Below are 22,618 nucleotides of genomic sequence, written 5' to 3'. Positions count from 1 at the left end.
TGTTTAAAATGGTAAAACTTTATTGTATGTTTTATACACTTCCTTATTCCAAAAAGCCCATAACCATTATGTATAAACCAAATTAAATCAGTTTTTGCACACTCAGGTGCACATAATTTCCAATATGATGCATTTGTATTCTCTCTCCAAAACAATGCTTAATTGATCACTGTCCAAAGTTTGTCTTCTGTGGGCGGTAACTCATTTTTCTCATACTTTAACATTTTAAGATTTAACTCTTCTTCATCTTTGATTCCTTGCCTGATTTTATTAGTTAATACATGTACTTCATATTTCTTATAGCTTATTTTCATAAAATTTATATTAAAATCATTCCTGGTTCAGTAGTTCTGAGACTTACTCATTCCTAATGGCAATCATGATCATGCATCTGGTACGCAATTTAATGTTCCCTTGATGTATACTATTTGTATCTGAAACTGTTGTAAAAACAGTACCCATGCCATGAGCTTCCTGTGTAATAAACAACTTTCCATTAAGAATGTCAGTGCTTGGTGATCTGTATAAATAACAATTTCTGAACCTCATATCTGTGTTTCAAATTTTTTTAAGCTCCATACCACAGCAAGTAATTCTTTCTCTGTTCCTGTGTAATTGACTCATGTTTGTCTAGGCTACGACCAGCAAAAGCATTGGTTTTATGTTCTCTCTCTTCTGAGTCCCATTTCTCTTGAAATACTTCTGCTGTTATTCCATATTCTGATGCATCTGTTGCGATGCCAAATGGTTCACGAAGACTCGGATGGTTGAAAATAGGAACATTTACTAGGGTATCCTTTACTTCCTGGAATGCATTTTCATCCCATACCCATTTCTACTTTTGTTTTAATAGTGATAGAAGATGTGGATTATTGATTACTTGTCCTTGTATATACTGTGTATAAAATCCCACTAATCCTAAAAAGGAATGTAACTGTCTCAGTCTGTGGATGTGAACATTCTTTAATTGTCCGAATGCCTTCTAGATCTGGTTTAATTCCTCTTATTCCTCCGAGATGTCCCAAGAATTTTACTTCCTCTCACCCAAAATGCGATTTAGCAAGCTTAATAATTATTCTCTTGGTATGAAATATCTCTAGTGTTCTTGCAAGTAAATCACAATGTTCCTCCCAGGTTTCTGAAACAGAAAGTACACATTTTTCATATTAAGTGCATTGTGCTGCCACCTACTGCCAGGTACTCCATATCAGCAACCTCAGTAATCATTAGACATTGTGAGAGAGTAGAATGGAGTACTCTGCAGAACTCACGCACTTTGAATGTGGTCAGGTGATTGGGTGTCATTTTTGTCATACATCTGTATACTAGATTTCCACACTCCTAAACATCCCTAGGTCCACTGTTTCCAATATGATAGTGAAATGGAAACATGAAGGGACACGTACAGCACAAAAGCGTACAGGCCGACCTCGTCTGTTGACTGATAGAGATCGCTGACAGTTGAAGATGGTCGTAAAGTGTAACAGGCAGATGTCTGTCCAGACTATCACACAGGAATTCCAAACTGCATCAGGATCCACTGCAAATACTATGACAGTTAGGCAGGAGGAGAGAAGACTTGGATTTCATGGTCGAGCGGCTGCTCATATGCCACACATCATGCCGGTAAATGCCAAATGACACCTTGCTTGGTGTATGGAGTGTAAACATTGGACGATTGAACAGTGGAAAAACATTGTGTGGAGTGACAAATCATGGGACACAATGTGGTGATATGATGGCAGTGTGTGAGTATGGCAAATGCCCGGTGAAAGTCATCTGCCAGTGCGTGTAGTGCCAACAGTAAAATTTGGAGGTGGTGGTGTTATGGTGTGGTTGTATTTTTCATAGACGGGCTTGCACCCCTTGTTGTTTTGCGTGGCACTATCACAGCAAAGGCCTGCATTGATTTTCTAAGCACCTTCTTGCTTGCCACTGTTGAAGAGCAATTCAGGGATGGCTATTGCATCTTTCAACAGAATCGAACACCTGTTCATAATGCACAGCCTGTGGTGGAGTTGTTACACGATAATAACATCCCTGTAATGGACTGGCCTGCACAGAGTCCTGACCTGAATCCTATGGAACACTTTTGGGATGTTTTGGAACGCCAACTTCATGTCAGGCCTCACCAACCAACATCGATACCTCTCCTCAGTGCAGCATTCCATGAAGAATGGGCTGCCATTCCCCAAGAAACCTTCCAGCACCTGATGGAATGTGTGGCTGTGAGAGTGGAAGCTGTCATCAAGGCTAAGGGTTGGCCAACACAATATTGAACTCCAGCATTACCGATAAAGGGCACCACGAACTTGTAAGTAATTTTCAGCGAAGTGTCTGGGTACTTTTGATCACATAGTGTATATCATTTACATAAATCAATAGCTCTTATAACATCCGTCTCCGTAATGCTTGATCTGATGCTCCTTAAACACTGATGCTGATATGTTTAACGCATATGGTAAAACTTTAAACTGGTATGATTTTCTGTCGTATAGGAATGCGGTATAAGGTCTAGATTCTTTAGCTAATTTTACCTGCCAGTACCCCTGTGAGATTCATGGAACTAAAATAATTTGCTTTTGCAAAACGAGTAAGTAATTTGCCTACGCATATGGGATGATATCTCTCTGGTTCAATGTGACAATTCAAGGTTCTTGCGTCTAGTACTAGGCGCACACCTCCTGTTGTCTCTGAAAACTAACAGTGGATTTTTGTATCGGCTTGTACTTCTTTCTATAACATTGTTATCTACCATTTTATCTATTTCTTCCTGTCTGTCCTGTTTTATGTTGAGAGGTACAGGGTAAGGTCTACAGAAAAAAAGGTTCCTTGTTTTTAATCTTAAAACTACATACATAATCTCCTATATTCTCTGGTCTGTCCGAAAATACGTTTGAATAACTGCATAATATTCCATAGAGCTCTTTGTGTTGAGTAAAGGTTAACACTTCTGATTCGTTACCCTTTGCATACAAGTCAGCTTTATTTGCAGTTTGTTGTGGATTGCTTACATCCTTCTCCATTGAACTCATATTTGCTATTAACCATAAATTATTGCTCCCATTTAGTCCTTGACAGCGATCTGCCTTAAATAAGATCTCTTTATTATACACTCCTGGAAATTGAAATAAGAACACCGTGAATTCATTGTCCCAGGAAGGGGAAACTTTATTGACACATTCCTGGGGTCATATACATCACATGATCACACTGACAGAACCACAGGCACATAGACACAGGCAACAGAGCATGCACAATGTCGGCACTAGTACAGTGTATATCCACCTTTCGCAGCAATGCAGGCTGCTATTCTCCCATGGAGACGATCGTAGAGATGCTGGATGTAGTCCTGTGGAACGGCTTGCCATGCCATTTCCACCTGGCGCCTCAGTTGGACCAGTGTTCGTGCTGGACGTGCAGACCGCGTGAGACGACGCTTCATCCAGTCCCAAACGTGCTCAATGGGGGACAGATCCGGAGATCTTGCTGGCCAGGGTAGTTGACTTACACCTTCTAGAGCACATTGGGTGGCACGGGATACATGCGGACGTGCATTGTCCTGTTGGAACAGCAAGTTCCCTTGCCGGTCTAGGAATGGTAGAACGATGGGTTCGATGATGGTTTGGATGTACCGTGCACTATTCAGTGTCCCCTCGACGATCACCAGTGGTGTACGGCCAGTGTAGGAGATCGCTCCCCACACCATGATGCCGGGTGTTGGCCCTGTGTGCCTCGGTCGTATGCAGTCCTGATTGTGGCGCTCACCTGCACGGCGCCAAACACGCATACGACCATCATTGGCACCAAGGCAGAAGCGACTCTCATCACTGAAGACGACACGTCTCCATTCGTCCCTCCATTCACGCCTGTCGCGACACCACTGGAGGCGGGCTGCACGATGTTGGGGCGTGAGCGGAAGACGGCCTAACGGTGTGCGGGACCGTAGCCCAGCTTCATGGAGACGGTTGCGAATGGTCCTCGCCGATACCCCAGGAGCAACAGTGTCCCTAATTTGCTGGGAAGTGGCGGTGCGGTCCCCTACGGCACTGCGTAGGATCCTACGGTCTTGGCGTTCATCCGTGCGTCGCTGCGGTCCGGTCCCAGGTCAACGGGCACGTGCACCTTCCGCCGACCACTGGCGACAACATCCATGTACTGTGGAGACCTCACGCCCCACGTGTTGAGCAATTCGGCGGTACGTCCACCCGGCCTCCCGCATGCCCACTATACGCCCTCGCTCAACGTCCGTCAACTGCACATACGGTTCACGTCCACGCTGTCGCGGCATGCTACCAGTGTTAAAGACTGCGATGGAGCTCCGTATGCCACGGCAAACTGGCTGACACTGACGGCGGCGGTGCACAAATGCTGCGCAGCTACCGCCATTCGACGGCCAACACCGCGGTTCCTGGTGTGTCCGCTGTGCCGTGCGTGTGATCATTGCTTGTACAGCTCTCTCGCAGTGTCCGGAGCAAGTATGGTGGGTCTGACACACCGGTGTCAATGTGTTCTTTTTTCCATTTCCAGGAGTGTAGTTATCTAGATTGCACTTAAAAGGACCTCTCTGAAAGTGTTACTCCTAGTAATACTTGCATATTTCATTTAGGGACTATTAACATGGTTTGTCCGCAGCTCATGGTCTCGCGGTCGCGTTCTCGCTTCGCGAGCACGGGGTCCCGGGTTCGATTCCCGGTGGAGTCAGGGATTTTCACCTGCCTCGAGATGACTGGGTATTTGTGTTGTCCTCATCATTTCATCATCATTCATGAAAGTGGCGAGATTGGACTGAGCAAAGGTTGGGAAATTGTATGGGTGCTGATAACCGCACAGTTGAGCGCCCCACAAACCAATCATCATCATCATAATATTAACATGGTTTGTTCAAACACCATTTGATCTATTCCAAAAGTAATTCTTGTTTCCCATTTCACTACATTACTCTTAGTACCAGTAATACCTACAATATATACTCCCGTAACAGGAAACGTAGGAAATTCCTTTATTCTTACACTTAATTGACATTCCTCCAAAATTATTGATAGTTTGCTTCCTGAATCAATGTAAATTTCCACTCTTTTATTTCCTATTCTTCTCATTACAATTGGTTTGTTATCAGTCTGATTTCTTCCCCGTCTGTGGTTATTGTGATTTAAAATGTTATCCCTGCTGTGAAAAGTTTCATTGCTGCTTCCTCTACAATAATTGGATTCCTTTGTTTGCCGTAAGGAATTAGGAAAGGATTTGTTATTCCTATTCCCCGTATTTCGGTCATTCACAGAATAATTTTCATTTCTTTCGGTATTCCGTGTATCTAAACCTTCAATAAACGTTAATAACTCGTTCACGGTTTTCCACGCTTTATACAATATTCCTTATCGAGCTTGATATGGTAAACTTTTACTAACTGCATTTCATCAATTGGATCATCTAAGTACTTTGATTTTGTCAAATGCCATTCTTTGTACTTTTTATGTGTGCCCCATGAATTATTGTATGGAGTCGAGTCTAATAACTTTAGGGTTAATTTTTCCTGAGTACTTCCTCTTGAAGCTTTTCTCACGCTCTTTCCAAGACACAAATTCTTCTGCATGAGCATTTCCCTATTCCGCAGTGCCTCATATTAAATATACAAATGTGAAATCTATTTTCTGTAAGTCATCCAACTTTTTAGGTAAATATGTGGCACACACTTGTAAAAAATAAATTGGGTGTACATCACTGTCTGGTTTATACTTTGGAAATTGGTTTGCTAAATTAAACCAAGTTCCTATTTATAAATCCTCTATTACATCTTTAGTTACTCCTGTCATAGTTTCAGGTTTACTATTTTCTAATTTCTTTTTCTATCATCTATTGCTTCCCATATACTATCAAGTTCTTGTTTATTGTTTATTATACCCTTGTCATTATTTATTTATGTTTTGTCTTTTACTTCTTATTCTGCAAATAACTGTAAACATTTTTCCAGATGTTTTATAGCGTCAGGTGTCCCGTTACAGCATTTCTCTGAATGGTTGTGATACACTTATTTGCATCTGGAACCGGGAATTCACATTCCTGCTTAGGTGGCGCTGCTGCTGCATGGCTGGCAGACAGCGCCGCATGTAGAGGACACGTACAAACTGCACAGTGGCACTTTGAAAGATCGGCGGCGAATCACAACACACATTATCAACATAGCCCGTCCACTGTTGGGTTGTTGTTCTGTGTACACTTTCTTGTAAATCATCTGTTAACACTTGTTAACTACTTGTTGTACCTCTACTGGCACTGATTCTTGTAATTCATCTACTTTAGAGTTTATTTCCACTGTTGTAATGTTTTGATTATTAATTTGTGCATTAAAGTTAGATTCTCAGTTAGCTTTAACCTCTTGTATTTTATGGCTTAGTATGTCATCTGTTGTTGTTGTTGTTGTTGTTGTTGTTGTTGTTGTCGTCGTCTTCAGTCCTGAGACTGGTTTGATGCAGCTCTCCATGCTACTCTATCCTGTGCAAGCTTCTTCATCTCCCAGTACTTACTGCTACCTCCATCCTTGTGAATCTGCTTAGTGTATTCATCTCTTGGTCTCCCTCTACGATTTTTGCCCTCCATGCTGCCCTCCAATGCTAAATTGGTGATCCCTTGATGCCTCAGAACATGTCCTACCAACTGGTCCCTTCTTCTTGTCAAGTTGTGCCACAAACTCCTCTTCTCCCCAATTCTATTCAATACCTCCTCATTAGTTATGTGATGTACCCATCTAATCTTCAGCATTCTTCTGTAGCACCACATTTCGAAAGCTTCTATTCTCTTCTTGTCCAAAATATTTATCGTCCATGTTTCATTTCCACTCCACACAAATACTTTCAGAAACGACTTCCTGACATTTAAATCTATACTCGATGTTAAAAAATTTCTCTTCTTCAGAAACGCTTTCCTTGCCATTGCCAGTCTACATTTGATATCCTCTCTACTTCGACCAAAATAGCAAAACTCCTTTACTAATTTAAGTGTCTCAATCTAATTCCCTCAGCATCACCCGATTTAATTGGACTACATTCCATTATCCTCGTTATGATTATGTTTATGTTCACCTTATATCCTCCTTTCAAGACACTGTCCATTCCGTTCAACTGCTCTTCCAGGTCCTTTGCTGTCTCTGACAGAATTACAATGTCATCGGCGAACCTCAGTTTTTATTGCTTCTCCATGGATTTTAATTCCAACTCCGAATTTTTCTTTTGTTTCCTTTACTGCTTGCTCAATATACAAATTGAATAACTCGGGGAGAAGCTACAACCCTGTCTCACTCCCTCCCCAACCGCTGCTTCCCTTTCATGCCCCTCGACTCTTATAACTGCCATCTGGTTTCTGTACAAGTTGTAAATAGCCTTTCGCTCCCTGTATTTTACTCCTGCCACCTTTAGAATTTGAAAGAGAGTATTCCAGTCAACATTGTCAAAAGCTTTCTCTAAGTCTACAAATGCTAGAAATGTAGGTTTGGCTTTCCTTAATCTATTTTCTAAGGTAAGTCGTAGGGTCAGTATTGCCTCACGTATTCCAACATTTCTACGGAATCCAAACTGATCCTCCCTGAGGCCAGCTTCTACCAGTTTTTCCATTCGTCTGTAAAGAATTTCTGTTAGTATTTTGCAGCCGTGACATATTAAACAGATAGTTTGGTAATTTTCACTCCTATCATCACCTGCATTCTTTGGGATTGCAATTATTATATTCTTCTTGAAGTCTGAGGGTATTTCACCTGTGTCATACATCTTACTCACTAGATGGTAGAGTTTTGTCATGGCTGGCTCTCCCAAGCTATCAGTAATTCTAATAGAATGTTGTCTACTCCCGGGGCCTTATTTCAATTTAGGTCTTTCAGTGCTCTGTCAAATTCTTCGCATAGCATCATATCTCCCATTTCATCTTCATCTACATCTTCTTGCATTTCCATAATATTGCCCTAAAGTACATTGCTCTTGTATAGACCCTTTATATACTCCTTCCACCTTTCTGCTATCCCTTCTTTACTTAGAACTGGTTTTCCATCTGAGTTCTTGATATTCATATAAGTGGTTCTCGTTTCTCCAAAGGTATCTCATTTTCCTGCAGGCAGTATCTGTCTTGCCCCTAGTGATGTATGCCTCTATGTCCTTACATTTGTCCTCTAGCCATTCCTGCTTAGCCATTTTGCACTTCCTGTCGATCTCATTTTTGAGACGTTTGTATTCCCTTTTGCCTGCTTCATTTACTGCGTTTTTATATTTTCTCCTTTCATCAATTAAATTCAATATTTCTTCTGTTACCCAAGGATTTCTACTAGCCCTCATCTTTTTACCTACTTTATCCTCTGCTGCCTTCACTACTTCATCCCTCAGAGCTACCCATTCTTCTTCTACTGTATTTCTTTCCCCCATTCCTGGCAATTGTTCCCTTATGCTCTCCCTGAAACTCTGTACAACCTCTGCTTTAGTCAGTTTATCCAGGTCCCATCTCCTTAAATTCCCACCTTTTTGGAGTTTCTTTAGTTTTAATCTACAGTTCATAACCAATAGGTTGTGGTCAGAGTCCACATCTGCCCCTGGAAATGTCTTACAATTTAAAACCTGGTTCCTAAATCTCTGTCTTACCATTATATAATCTATCTGATACCTTCTAGTATCTCCAGGATTCTTCCACGTATACAACCTTCTTTTATGATTCTTGAACCAAGTGTTAGCTATGATTAAGTTATGCACTGTGCAAAATTCTACCAGACGGCTTCCTCTTTCATTTCTCTCCCCCAATCCATATTCACCAACTATGTTTCCTTCTCTCCCTTTTCCTACTCTCGAATTCCAGTCACCCATGACTATTAAATTTTCGTCTCCCTTCACTACCTGAATAATTTCTTTTATCTCATCATACATTTCATCAATTTCTTCATGATCTGCAGAACTAGTTGGCATATAAACTTGTACTACTGTAGTAGGCATGGGCTTCGTGTCTATCTTGGCCACAATAATGCGTTCACTATGCTGTTGCTAGTAGCTTACCCGCACTCCTGTATTTTTATTCATTATTAAACCTACTCCTGCATTACCCGTATTTGATTTTGTATTTATAACCCTGTATTCACCTGACCAAAAGTCTTGTTCCTCCTGCCACCGAACTTCACTAATTCCCATTATATCTAACTTCAACCTATCCATTTCCCTTTTTAAATTTTCTAACCTACCTGGCTGATTAAGGGATCTGACATTCCATGCTCCGATCTGTAGAACGCCAGTTTTCTTTCTCCTGATAACGACGTCCTCTTGAGTAGTCCCCGCCCGGAGATCCGAATGGGGGACTATTTTACCTCCGGAATATTGTACCTAAGAGGACGCCATCATCATTTAACCACACAGTAAAGCTGCATGCTCTCGGGAAAAATTACGGCTGTAGTTTCCCCTTGCTTTCAGCCGTTCGCAGTACCAGCACAGCAAGGCCGTTCTGGTTAGTGTTACAAGGCCAGATCAATCATCCAGACTGTTGCCCCTGCAACTACTGAAAAGGCTGCTTGCCCCTCTTCAGGAACCACACGTTTGTCTGGCCTCTCAACAGATACCCCTCCGTTGTGGTTGCACCTACGGTACGGCCATCTGTATCGCTGAGGCACGCAAGCCTCCCCACCAACGGCAAGGTCCATGGTTCATGGGGAAGGGTATGTCATCTATGATTCAGGAACAAAGTATGTCGTCTATGATTCAGTAATTTGTTCCTTCATAGACTTAATTAATTCTACTTGTTCCGCTTTCTGTCTTTCCTTATCTTTCTCTGCGTGTTCTGTAATTATACCTTCTAGTACCAATCTTAACTCCTTGTTTTGCATTGCCATCTTCTTTGTGATTGGCATACACTATTTATTACCAATCGATAATATTAACATTAAACCCTTTACTCACAGAACTGTTTCTACTTTTTAAATGTTAACTGCTCACCCTTCTGCAGAACTGTGAACTGTGTGCTGGTTGTAGAACAGCCAAAGCTGAGGCAGACACTGAAGCTGAAGCTGACATCTGCTCTCGTGCTGCACGCTGCCGCTGACTGGACAACACAGCACCCCGTACTTGTCTGACTGCTCACTGCTATGCATTGATAACTCCTGCTGGATTGACATCCACCACATGCGTCATCCAGTCGAAACGATTTTGTCAAGTTTTGAACTAATTCTGTGCACTCGTTGCTTTTAATATGGGTGCACATTCTGCTGCCACTGTCTTCTTCTTTCTTTCTGTTTCAGATTTATGACAGTAAATTATGTTTTCCATTCATTATGTGTTTACTATTCTTTTTTTAACAATTTGTTCAAAAGAAGCTCTTAATTATTTTTGATTTCTTGTTACGTGCATTATAGGGCAACTTCTCTGTCTTCTATTCTTTGTAGTCGTAATTTTGACTCAAATCAATTTTCTGCACTTGCTGATGCGTTCTCCATTTGCATATATCAGGGTCACCATATGGGGTGTATTCTTCCTCCTTTTCCTGCTGTTCTTTATTTTGTAAAGATTTGTGGTGGGTCTTATACCAGAACTAACGGGAAGTTGTGTCCCTGGCTGATATAACAGGGCAATATTTTGCCGACTCCAATACACTGCCAGATGAAAGTATTATTGCCTTTATCCTCTTGGTGGTCCGTACCCTTCCGTGCCACCTCCCTTTCAATCCAACTGTGGTGAAGATACCTGGAATGCTTCCGCAAGTTCTCTCTATTGCGCTACTAAATAAATATCCACACTTCCCACACACAGGTGTATATTTTGCCCAACATTTTCATTATTACTTTTCGCAACACAACTAACAATTGTTACGGTAATACCACTCTCTTGAGTACATTCAAACATCCATACATGCATACTGTGGAACTGCGGAAAAAAAAAAAGAAAAACAACTACCACTCTTCAATTGTTCATTACGCCATTGTTGGTGTGTCATTTACTCCATGGGTCTTGGATCCTAGCATTTGCTGCACCATGGCATAAATAACTCCCAGATGATCAGTGGTTGTAATACTATTTTTCTTGGTCACCTTCTCGCCGGCTCCACCACTGTTCCACATTATTCACTGCATATGAGATAGGAAAACACACAGATTCCCTGTTCAAACAAATTTCGGGCTTGCAGCCAGTCGTCGTTCAATACTTCGCACGATATTTCAACTGGGCACCTGCCAGTCATCCTCAGGTGCCCAGTTGAAATATCGTGCGAAGTATTGAACGACGACCGGCTGCAAGCCCGAAATTTGTTTGAACAGTCAATTCGCCAGGAAAATTTTAAAATTCACACAGATTCCCTTTCCCACTAAATTTATCCTTGTACAATTTACTCACGAGCATCTCTTGTCGATGGATTTCCAATGGTTTGCTGTGATGTTTACAAATATCCCGAAACATTACATAGGAAAAGGAGAAAGACACGTGGGTGCGTTGGCAGAGGGCGGCACGTAATGAGGGAGGAGTGATGAGAATGGGGAGGAGGTGATAGATCACAGGGGGTGGAAACTGTTGGGTGGTGTGGGGAAGGTAGGTTTCCATAGATTGAAGCTGGGATAATTTCAGACGCAAAGAATGTATTATACGGATAACTCCAATCTGCACAGTTCAGAAAAGCTATCGGTGGAGTGGATCCAGATAGCTCAGGTAGTGAAGCAGCCATTGAAATAAAGCATGTTATGTTCAGCTGCATGTTGTGCCACGAGGTGGTCTACTTTGCGATAACCGAGTGACGGGACTGGAATAGAAAGCACTGAATGGGTGGATTGGACAGGTCTTGCACCTGGGTCTTTCACAGGGATATGATCAGAGGTTTTGGAAATGCCTTAGTGATGGACTAGGATGATGTGAAGGCTGGTTGGGCAACAGAACATCACTTCAGGAGTGGTGGGAAGGGCCTTTGGTTGGATGTCCCTCCTTTCAGGGGACGATGATAGGTAGTCAAAGACCTGACGGAGGATATGGTTCAGTTGTTCTGGTCTAGGGTGGTACTATGTGATGAAGGGGGCACTCCTCTGTGGCTGCTTTTTGGGGGTGCTGGGAGTATTAGGAGTGTGTGTGGAAATGATGTGGAGATCTGTTTGTGGGCTAGATCTGGGGGACAGTGCCTGCTGTGAAGACTTTGGTGAGACACTCAGTATGCTGGGCATGGGGAGAGGAGTTCTTGTCACTGCAGGTATACCATCCTCGGGTGGCCTGGCTGTACGGGAGGAATTTTTCAGTGTGGAAGGGATGACAGCTGTCGAAATACCGCTGCTATTAGCGGCCAATGAACAATACAAGCTGTCATCATATAGTACAATAAATAACAATACAGAGTTTATCCGGTGAAGGAATTGTTTAAAATGTTGATCTCCTCTTGTATGACAGAGTTTACAGTGAAGAGGTACATCTCATTCAATCATCAAACTATGTTTACATATAACTTGGCACTTCTCTGATAATGGAGGAATTGGTGGAAGTCTGGATGACTTGGGTCAGATATGGAATGCTTCCGCCCTTATACTTACCTGAGAGCAGCAGTTGCCTAATACAAGTGTTTGTTACTGAAACTTATCTCTCCTGCAGGTAATAAAGAGATTAAGAAGGATGAGAGCTGATGCAAGTGTATGAGGAATAGGCAGGAAGCCACAAATTGGAGATAGAGGAGAACAAAACAAGTAGGAGATCAACAGTAGATTTGCAGGCACGGATGATATATGAAAACGTGATTGGGTTATAAAGTGAACAATACCAGTATCCATAGTTCCAGTTACTAATGTAATAGTCAAACACAATGGCAGAGGGCTTGAAATCTGGCACTGAAAGAAATTTTCGTCATTAGCATGTGGCTGACAGGGAGCAGGTGAGGTAGTGATGTAAGGTTGTGGAAAACTAAACTATGTGCCGAAGTTGACTTTTGATCTCTGGAGCTTTCTATAGTACAAGGTGACAGTGTATGATGCTGCTTTCGATCCATCTTAAAGATGGAGATGTTTAACTCTGCAGCCCTCATGCTGATTATGTTTTAGAGGAATAGACTATGTTTCAACATTTGGTTTCTCTTCCTCATTTCATTTCATTTCATTCTGTACTCACTTGTAATTTCAAAAAAGGAAATCTATATTGTGCAAACACTCACCACATCAGGCTGTTCTGGCTTAACTCCCCACCTGTGGGCATACAGGAACTCTTGGACAGAGGTGGGGAAATAGTTAAGATATGGATACGTAGGCAGCCAGGCACTGGGGAGGGGGAGGGGGAGGGGGGCCCAGGGGTACCCCCAGTGGAGGGGGCCAGAGGTCAGCAGACAGCAAGTGTGCAGCCAATCAGTACTGTGCATACAGCAGTATTGGCTAATTAGACGCGATGGTGAGCAAATACAATTGCGATACAAAGTACTTAACAGATAAAACATTAGCATTTTTTATTTTAATGGAAATCATTATTCCTGTGAAATGTGGTGTTTTTCTTTTTATTCATAAGTGATGAAATATGTTGTCAGGCTCGTTATGCCACAAGACGCAGAACACTCATTAATGTTGAATCAAGAAGCTGGGACCTATTCATATAGTTTGTATTGAATCTTTCTTGAGCATCGTACTGACTTGTCTGTTTTGGACTAAAAAAAGGTTTTCATTCTTTTTTTATATCCATATGCTTCTCATCTTTGATTTAAGCAATTATTCGGTTAATTCCACACGCAGGTCTCCATTATTTTTTCGTGTTAATACTACATTACTAAGTGGTGCCTTTCATATCTTTTGCCATCATCTGACAAGCTCTGCGTAATGGTATACTGCAGTTATACTTGACACTTGACACCTGACTAATTGTTGACTAAGTGAACTTCCCACTTCCGAGTTGCATGAAAGAGATCATGCCTCTGGTTACATCTTTGGGTAAGGTTATTATTATTATTATTATTATTATTACATCTTTGGATAAGGTTGTCATTATTATTATTATTACTACTACTACTGTAAAAGTAAACACAGAAAATGAGTTAACTGTGCTGGATTTTGTATTTTATCACTATTATGACACTTCAAAAGCATATAAGAATGCATGATGTATTGGTGGATAATTTGTGACTATCCCAGTGATGTGGCATTTTGTAGCAGGCAGACGGGTCATTGTAAATAGTTTTTAAGTGTTCATTAATGTCTTTTTGGCACTGTTCCCAGTGTGTTGAGAACTACTGGGACCACTTTCACTGTTTTATGCCAGAGTCACTGTAGCTCAGTTTTCAAGCACTCATGTCTGGTAGCATTTTCAAGTCCTTACTTGTCGACTCTGCTGCCCGTTTGGGTGGGGTCGTCAATGGCCCACACTTTATTTTTCTCCACAGCTATGACGTCTGGTGTATTGTGTTTCAGAATTCAGTTTGTGTGAATTCGTAAGTCTAGCAGTGATTTGGCTTGCTTGTTTTCAACTACTTTTTTCCGACTAGCGGTGACAGCAGCTCCTTGCCACTGGCAGATGATAATTTCCACTAGGCAATCCATGCCACATCACTGTGCTTTTGCTTGTAATTAGTCTTAGTGATCCTTTTGCAACAGTTCAAGATTGGTCAGTTGTTTCATCAGCTTCTTTGCAGATTCTGCACTTTGTGTCTGTTACTAATTCGTCACTTCTGGTTTTGATGGTGGTGTTTCTAATGGTTTGTTCCTGTGTGGTAAAAATCAGTCCTTCAGTTTCCTTTAGCTAAAACCAGATCTTTTCTTCTTCTATTTCATGTTCAGTCTTGTCTAGAAATTGCACATGCGAGGCTTTCTGGTCAGGCATTGGAATACACCTTTCTGGTATTGATTCTTAAGTTGCTGTACCTTGAGAAGTTTTCTTTTGTTGACTTTAATCAGAGCTGATCATGTCGTGTGCCAGTGCATGCTCCTCTTCTTCCACTGTCTGCCTACCTTGCAAGTGTCATCTACTGACTGCTTTTCTAGACAAGTACAGCCTGTCAACATCACTGTGAGGGTGGAGTGCATGGTGTAGTGGACTGTTAAGGCAGCCAGTCCACAGTGAAGTAGCCGAAAGGGCACGCATCAACTCACGCCGTCTGGCGTTAAGTCTGGAACAGGATATGTGATGAATGTGATAAAGAAAAGAACGTAGCTACTAGAACACTTAACTTTTATATCGTCCTTTGGTATACAGCATTCTTGATGATACAAGTGAGACTATCTTGAGATACATGCAATGGTACAAATGGCGCCTTGCTAGGTCGTAGCCATTAACTTAGCTGAAGGCTATTCTAACTGTCTCTCGGCAAATGAGAGAAAGGCTTCGTACGTGTAGTCGCTAGCAATGTCGTCCGTACAACTGGGGCGAGTGCTAGTACGTCTCTCGAGACCTGCCTTGTGGTGGCGCTCGGTCTGCGATCCTGACAGTGGCGACACGCGGGTCCGACATGTACTAATGGACCGCGGCCGATTTAAGCTACCACCTAGCAAGTGTGGTGTCTGGCGGTGACACCACACATGGTGCTTTCATATCCAGATTGTCCACCTCTAACTTGGGTCCAGCTCACAGTGACTGCTTTATATGTGATGACTGGTATAACTAAGGTATTGAGTGCCTTGATGCTATTGCCGTTATTCAGTTTGATTTTTAAACATTTTCTGTTATGTCTACGCTTGCTGACCTTATTTTTTACATGCCCATACTTTATGTTGCTGAGCTGCAAAATACAGGATTCTGGCTACTGGTACTAGATGGTTTGTCCATTTGGCAGTTCAGTCCATCACTGCTGAAGATTCTCCTTTCTTTAGTGCCCTTGTCTAAACCAAATTCTGTCATGCTCATTGATAACTGAAGTTCATTTTCAGTAAGGTGGCTGATAAATAACAGCAGGGTTAAGTCCCGTGGCAAAAGCCTCTCTTGATGTCGACTATTCCTTTACTTTATTTTCCAGTGAATTACCATCAGTATTAAGAGGCAAAGTTAATACATTTAGCTCAGAATGTGCTTTGTTGAATAGTCATAAAATTTGTGCATCGCTGTCTCGGTACAAGGGCAGTATATGATCAAAAGCATTAACGATTAAAAGTTTTATTGTGATTGAGAAGGCACTGGAATATTTTGCCTTACAGCAAATGACAGTACCAACTAAAAATCGATCAGCCACACATAGACGATATGCCCATGATGACAGCCATATTGGTCAATTAGGCGTAACATTGAATTATTGGAGCATGTCGCATCTTATGTTCTCATCTCTGTCTTGTCTTATTTCTTGTGCTATGAGCCATGGTATAAGAAATGTGACGTGGCAGAGATGATGATGTTACAGGTTTGATTTCCTGTTGTATTAAGACTACAGTAGTTGTCCATGTAGAGGTCACTGTTATGATGGATATCCCTGTACCAAGAGGTATTCCTCAGTTGTATTGGGTATACAGTCTTCCACTGATTTTAGGGATTCTCTCTGACTTTCTCTTTCAGTTGTAAATCCTTTATTTCATCCTTCCTTGTAGTGTGTGAACTGGAGGGAATGGTTGTCAATTTACCAATATTTAAATAATCAGTTGATGTTAGGATGTCTTCGATAATAGGTCTGAAATTTATAGCAGCTTTTGTTCGTACAAGAAAGTCTTAATGCTTTCTTTGTTTGGGCGTGACCACATAACTTTCAAGAGCAACCCTTTGTGGAGCCTATCATACACTCCCTTCTCACCAAAATATCATGCCCATATGAATTCTTATGTACAGTACTGTTTTACTTAAGTTTGTTAACTTGTCTGGAAAGATCTGACAATTCTGCACTTTCTGAATGAAAGGTAGTTTCAGGCATCAAAAGAAATGGTAAGTGGACAGCTTTTGTGTGCTGACAAACACTGCTTGATTGCCAATAACATGCTGGTGTGCAAGTGTGAAATGAATTTGAGTTGAATTGCTCATGTTGTGGCACATGTTAATAGAATCATATATGATCATTTGATTAAAATGCTGATTTCACTTTATATTAGTCCTGCAGAGTCAGAGCCTGTAGCTCCTTGACCTTTGTCAGGTTATAGTGGCAATTATGAATTATCTTCCATCTCAGACACAAATGGAGGACTTTGCTGGTGTGAATGGTTATTTTTGAACACTCTGAATTCAATAAGTTTTTGTAGTTCCAAGATGGCCCTACTACTATTCTGTTGTTTTAGAAATGACTGACTTATTACATGTCAGCACGAGTTGAATTTTGTAATTTCAAGTAAGGGTTTGGAGGTGCTTATCAGCATTACACTTGTTTTTGTTTTACATTCTGGCATTGTTGTACATGGGATGCAGAATTTCAAAGGTCAGAATTGTTCATCTTATCTACAGCTTAGGACTTGGTTCCAAATTTAATCTCACTCTACAGTGGAGAAAGTGCTGTTTTCCTCTGAAATATCATTTCTTTTGGTAGTGCTAGGGAAGAAAGTTATGCAGGAGAACTTCTGTGAAGTTTGGAGGGGAGGAATGAAGTAATGGCAGAGCTGAAGCTGTGAGAGTAGGTCGCGAGGTGCCTGGAAAGCTCAGTCAGCCAAGTTCAAGTCTTGGTTCAACACACAATTTTAATCTGTTTGGAAGTTGTGAAATAGCATATGACCTTTGCAAAATGAAAGATTCAGCTGGATGGTTTATTTTTATAACATTAAGCAAACAACTGGATTCTATTTGATAATGTGATAAATGTTTGTTTAGAGAATTCTTTTTTATTCTTCCACTAGATATTGTATTCTGTCGGACATGGTACAAAGTTGATGTACCCAAGTTCTACAATCCGGTCACATCGCTTTTGCTGCCGCCAGACCAAAAGAACCTCTGGAGAGGAATGCGCACTGTTGGTGAACTGAAACGAGCTAAGGGTATACGACGGGATCCTGATTTTGATAGTTTGTACAAGGTGAGTGGGATCCACAAGTTTTTGTGACTAATAGTGCTGCTTCATGATGTCACCAGCATTGGGAATTGCCAACAGATACTCTAAAATGGATTATGTCAATGATTTTGAAACTGGTAGTCTAATTTATCCTGACTGTGACACATAATTAATCACAAGGTTCTAACTGTTAATACTGTTAAGTTACTGACTACATTTTTCAAATGAAGGAGTAAAAGGAGAAAGATAACCATTTAATACATTGTGATACATTGAGCTGGAGCCACACATGTAAGAAAGATTTGGAGTTCATATCATAACTTTCTTTCATTGTCCTTATTCAGAGATAGCAAACACACACATGTATACAAAACTACAGTGTTCCAGTACTGCATCTCAATTAGGATGAGGGACTGGGTCAGGTAGAATGGGAAATAGGACCAAAGAAAAAGGGAAGGGTGAAGGGTAGGGAGGGGTAGCAGGCAATAAGGAGGATAGGAAAAGGGCATGTGCACGCTCACCCTGCTGCAAACATGGGAAATCGTGTAGTACATGATGAACTAGTAAGGGGAGAGGGGGATGTGTGTACAGCGGCAGATGTGTGGACAATCAGGCAGCCAGACCATAGCATTTGCAATCGTATTACCCCATCCGACTGTCCACAGGCAAGACAACAATGTGACTTGCAAATACTATACAACTGAGAGAAGCTGGTGTTGGTGGAGAGGACTTGAATGGCATGTGATGTGAACCAAGGCCTCCCCCCCCCCCCCCCTGTATATCCATAGTTCTAAGAACAACCATATTGAAATGTGAACTTTTCATTTCAAGAATAAACTAAAATTCTCTTTATAATTAAAATATGTGTTTTACAGCCAATAGAGCGCACACCCAAAGTATTTCCAGAGCTGGTCATTCCACGTAGTTTGCAGAAACAATTGCCGTACAAGGACAAACCAAAATTAGGACCTGTGCGTGGCAAGGACAGTCTGGAGTCGAAACGTGTTGCAGTTGTGCGAGAGCCTCATGAACAGCAGGTAATGTGTAGAGCCTTAGTCTGCTCAATTGTATCATTTCATTAATTACAATAATGTGGTGCATGGTATTACAAAATGTTTTATCCTCTGACAGTACTTTTCTGATGTTTTATCGTGAGAAAAAATGTTTATTATGGGCAGATTGATGATGTATAGTGCGTTACTGCATTGCACTAGAATATGTTGGGCAAAACAATATGAATATCTTGATGTTAACGCCTCATTTCTGCAGTTATTAAGATTGATCTATAATGTGCCAACATCTTCTCTTGCTTTGCCTTTGTACCACAATACCTCTGGAAATGTTCTCAGTTGCCATTACAGAGGATATCATTATGGTGGTGTGTTGCTACACTTCAGTAGTCAGTCCTTAAAAACAAGGAGGAATCGTTGGTGCCAACCTAGCTGGTTCATGCTTGACAACAGTTGTAAAACCATCTAGAGCTGCTTAACTAGTGTCATGACGGCCCTAGAGCATGTGTGAAAATGTCAGGCTGCTCAGCATAATATTGAAGGAAAAGTAGACATTGATAAATGTGAAGGCTTTGAAGGGGATTGTTGTTTGTAATAAGACAACTTCCACAAAAGTGATTGCTAATATTAATAATATACACGTAGAGAAATCAGTGTAGTGAAAACTGCATATAAATGGAACATTCCTTGTAGAGTTGCTATTGACAACTCGATTGTAACTCTGGTGAATGCATGGAGGATCTTCAGTAGTGCAAAGAGTAAAAAATCTCATTGCCAACCCATGGAAATATGTAATATAGTCTGAAAAATCTGCTTTTACACTGTTTAGTTCCTATTTCCAAGCCTTAAACATCTTCTTTCAACTGTAAAGCACGATGCAGGTACTGTATTGATTTAGTGATCATTTGATAGGTTGCAATAATGGAAATTCGTGGATGGAGCAATATGTAAAATAAGGGAAAGGCAACCACTCACTTATCATGGATTGATACGAGGAGCACAGTAACACATAACAAAAAACAGCATTTACATTAGCTTAGAGCACAGGATGTGTGTACTACTGTCGGAAAAAGAGCGATTGCTTGAAAGCTAGTGTGAATGCTGGTTTCTGTTATGTTATGTGCTCCACACATCAATCCGCTATAGGTGAGCTGATTGTCTTCCTCTTATTTTAAATATGGTGGGTTTCAGTGAACACATGGTCAACCTGAAAACAACAAAACTCGGAATGTCTTATTCAGTGATGCAGGTATTGGTGCAGTTGGGTGTTGTATCTTAATTCCCTCACTATAAACATGGAAGAATGTTTTGATGAACAAACAGATGAAATGGCATGTCTTCAGTGACACTCACAATTGTCTGATATGTTAGTTATTTAAAATATTTGTGTTATGTATTGAAATAACAATTGATGATCTGTTACCATCTTCCAGGCATTCTCGTCGTTGAAATTAAGCATACAACGTATTAAATGGATGTTCATATTATCATGTCCGATGCTTGTACTAACTTTCCTTTTTCAAAGGCAGCCATGTCACATTGACATACAAAAGTTAACATTGAAATGAGGAATATAATATTATAAGAATAGTATGTATGTAACAACCATTGAAACTTAAGCGACTATGGCAAGATTGGTATAAATTCAGTATCAAGAACATTTCAAAGGTAGAACTGTAGAAGCAGTTGCCTCTGGGAACAAAGATAAGATAAAGGCAAAAAATTAATTGGAGATAAAATTAGGTATAATAGAAACTAGTTTTGCCACAAATTTTGCCAATGTTTTTCTATTTCAACTTCTCTCTGGGACTAATAACATGACCTATTCCTCACATATGGTATTGACTTGATAGTTGCCAGCTCTAATAACACTGATATGTGAACAGGTTGCTGCCATGATGAAGATGCTGAAGGCTTCCTACAGAATCAAGCAGGAGAAGCTGAAACAAGCCATTAAAGAGAAAAGAAAAGAGCATAAGAAAGAACTGGAAAAAGAACAAGAGAAATTGCTACGTAAGCAGAGAGAGCTGAAGAAACAATTTTGTCGGACAGTCAGCAAAAAGAAAGGAGAATATAAACCAAAGAAAAGGACAAGTTAACTATCAAAGAAGTTAATTAGAAGTCCTTATATGTGTACAGTGTATCATAAAATAAAAATGATTGTTTTTCACTTTGTAATTATCACTCTTTTATTGCCTACCTCTGTTATTCTTGTCTTTTTAATTTTACTGAAGATGTCCTGAAACAAGCACTCTTAATTGTGAAATATACATTTCAAAATGCGAGGAGGGATATATATAGTGAAAGAAGTACAGTGACATGTAAGTCAGCATATAATTCCCAGGTTCAGTATTTAAGCAAACCAAATATGTAATTTCTAGAGAAAGCTGATGTATGTTTGGTGATTTGGAATGAATTAGCTAACAATCAGTTTAAATTTCATGGAACTTCCAATAACATATGGTAAGTAATTGACAGATCAAAAATTAAAACTAAATTAAAGAAAAAAAGTTACAGGCTGGATACAAAATAGTGATTAAGGGAGGCCAATGGTTACAGAAAAGATGATGATCTAAAACATAAATAGAAAAGGTGGAGGAGGAAATCTGTGGAAATTACTGGAGGAAACAAGTCACCAGTCCTTTGGCTGCTTTGTCACAGTCCTCAGTCTCTTCTTATCTTGTATTAATTTTTTATCTGTACATAATTATTGCACCCATCATTCCCCATAATTTGTTTTATATACAGTACTCTAGTCCAGGGCTTAACAACACACTGATTTTGAGTATGAGGACTTGTGCATGTTCATGCTCTTATTTACAAGAAGAGCAGTTGTGGTTTGGTGAGGAGTGAATAAAATGCATACGTGCCATGTTATTATGACAATAATCATAAAGGAAAGCCTCAGTTCTGACAGCAGTGCCATCTTAACAAAAGCAGTGACGTGTCAGCACTGTGTGTGACAGGCAGTGTCTTTGCGTTTCAAACTTGATTCTCACTGTAAATATGACACACTAGGTTGCAGACAGGCACAAAAAAAGGACAATTACACATTTAGCTTTCGGCCAAAGCCTTCTTCAGAAAAGGAAACACACACACACACACACACACACACACACACACACACACACACACACACACACACACACACACACACACGACTACCACCTCTGGCGGGTTAGAGCAGAATGCAACTGTCATGTAGAAGAGAAACAGCAATCTGGAGAGGGTGGGGAAGAGGAAATGATAGCGTGGTACGACTGGGGAGAGAAGGGCACTGTCTGGAGGAGTGTAAGGGGACTAGATTGCCAACAGGCAAAGTGTTGGGAGGTTGTGAGGCAGGGAGATATGGTGCGAGAGGAGTGAAAAGGTAGCAGAGCAGGCAAGGGGAAAGAGAGGTGGCTGCTTTGTCAGAGGGTGGCAACAAATTGTTGGCTGGAGGATGTGAAGGCAGTAGGTTACTGTAGGTTGAGGCCGGGATAATTTCGGGAGAAGAGAATGAGTAGTGAAGTTAACTCCGATCTGCACAGTCCAGAGAAACTAGTAGAGGAGGGGAGGATCCAGATGGCCTTAGGGACTGGAAAAATCTACTGGTTAAAAATGATAATATTTTAGTTACAGGTATTTTTCGGTGTTCGTTTGGTCTCAATTATAACATATATTTTATTTTTGTACTAATAACTGAGTAAAAACAAATAAAAATATTAATTACCCATAGCAGAGGTGCTAAAATATTTCATATTTAAATAAACCTTTTTGAAAAAAAAAGTAAT

The 22,618-nt window shown here is 40.8% G+C and overlaps 1 protein-coding gene across 1 annotated transcript in view; it reads left to right on the top strand.

Annotated features, from left to right (window-relative positions):
* Positions 1–21,023, top strand: part of LOC126203315 (ribosome biogenesis protein BMS1 homolog) — a 120,351-nt gene extending 99,328 nt beyond the window's left edge. The window contains exons 18-20 of the mRNA XM_049937581.1: positions 17,684–17,859; positions 18,711–18,872; positions 20,732–21,023. Of these exons, the coding sequence (XP_049793538.1) occupies positions 17,684–17,859; positions 18,711–18,872; positions 20,732–20,944 (551 nt within the window). The 3' untranslated portion in view covers positions 20,945–21,023. The remainder of the gene's footprint in view (positions 1–17,683; positions 17,860–18,710; positions 18,873–20,731) is intronic.
* The last annotated feature ends 1,595 nt before the right edge of the window (positions 21,024–22,618 follow it).

The sequence above is a fragment of the Schistocerca nitens genome, chromosome 9, assembly GCF_023898315.1.
Source record: "Schistocerca nitens isolate TAMUIC-IGC-003100 chromosome 9, iqSchNite1.1, whole genome shotgun sequence".
NCBI classification, from domain to species: Eukaryota; Metazoa; Arthropoda; class Insecta; order Orthoptera; family Acrididae; genus Schistocerca; species Schistocerca nitens.
Note: the sequence above shows the minus strand (reverse complement) of the source record. Positions and strands in the feature narration are given on the sequence as shown.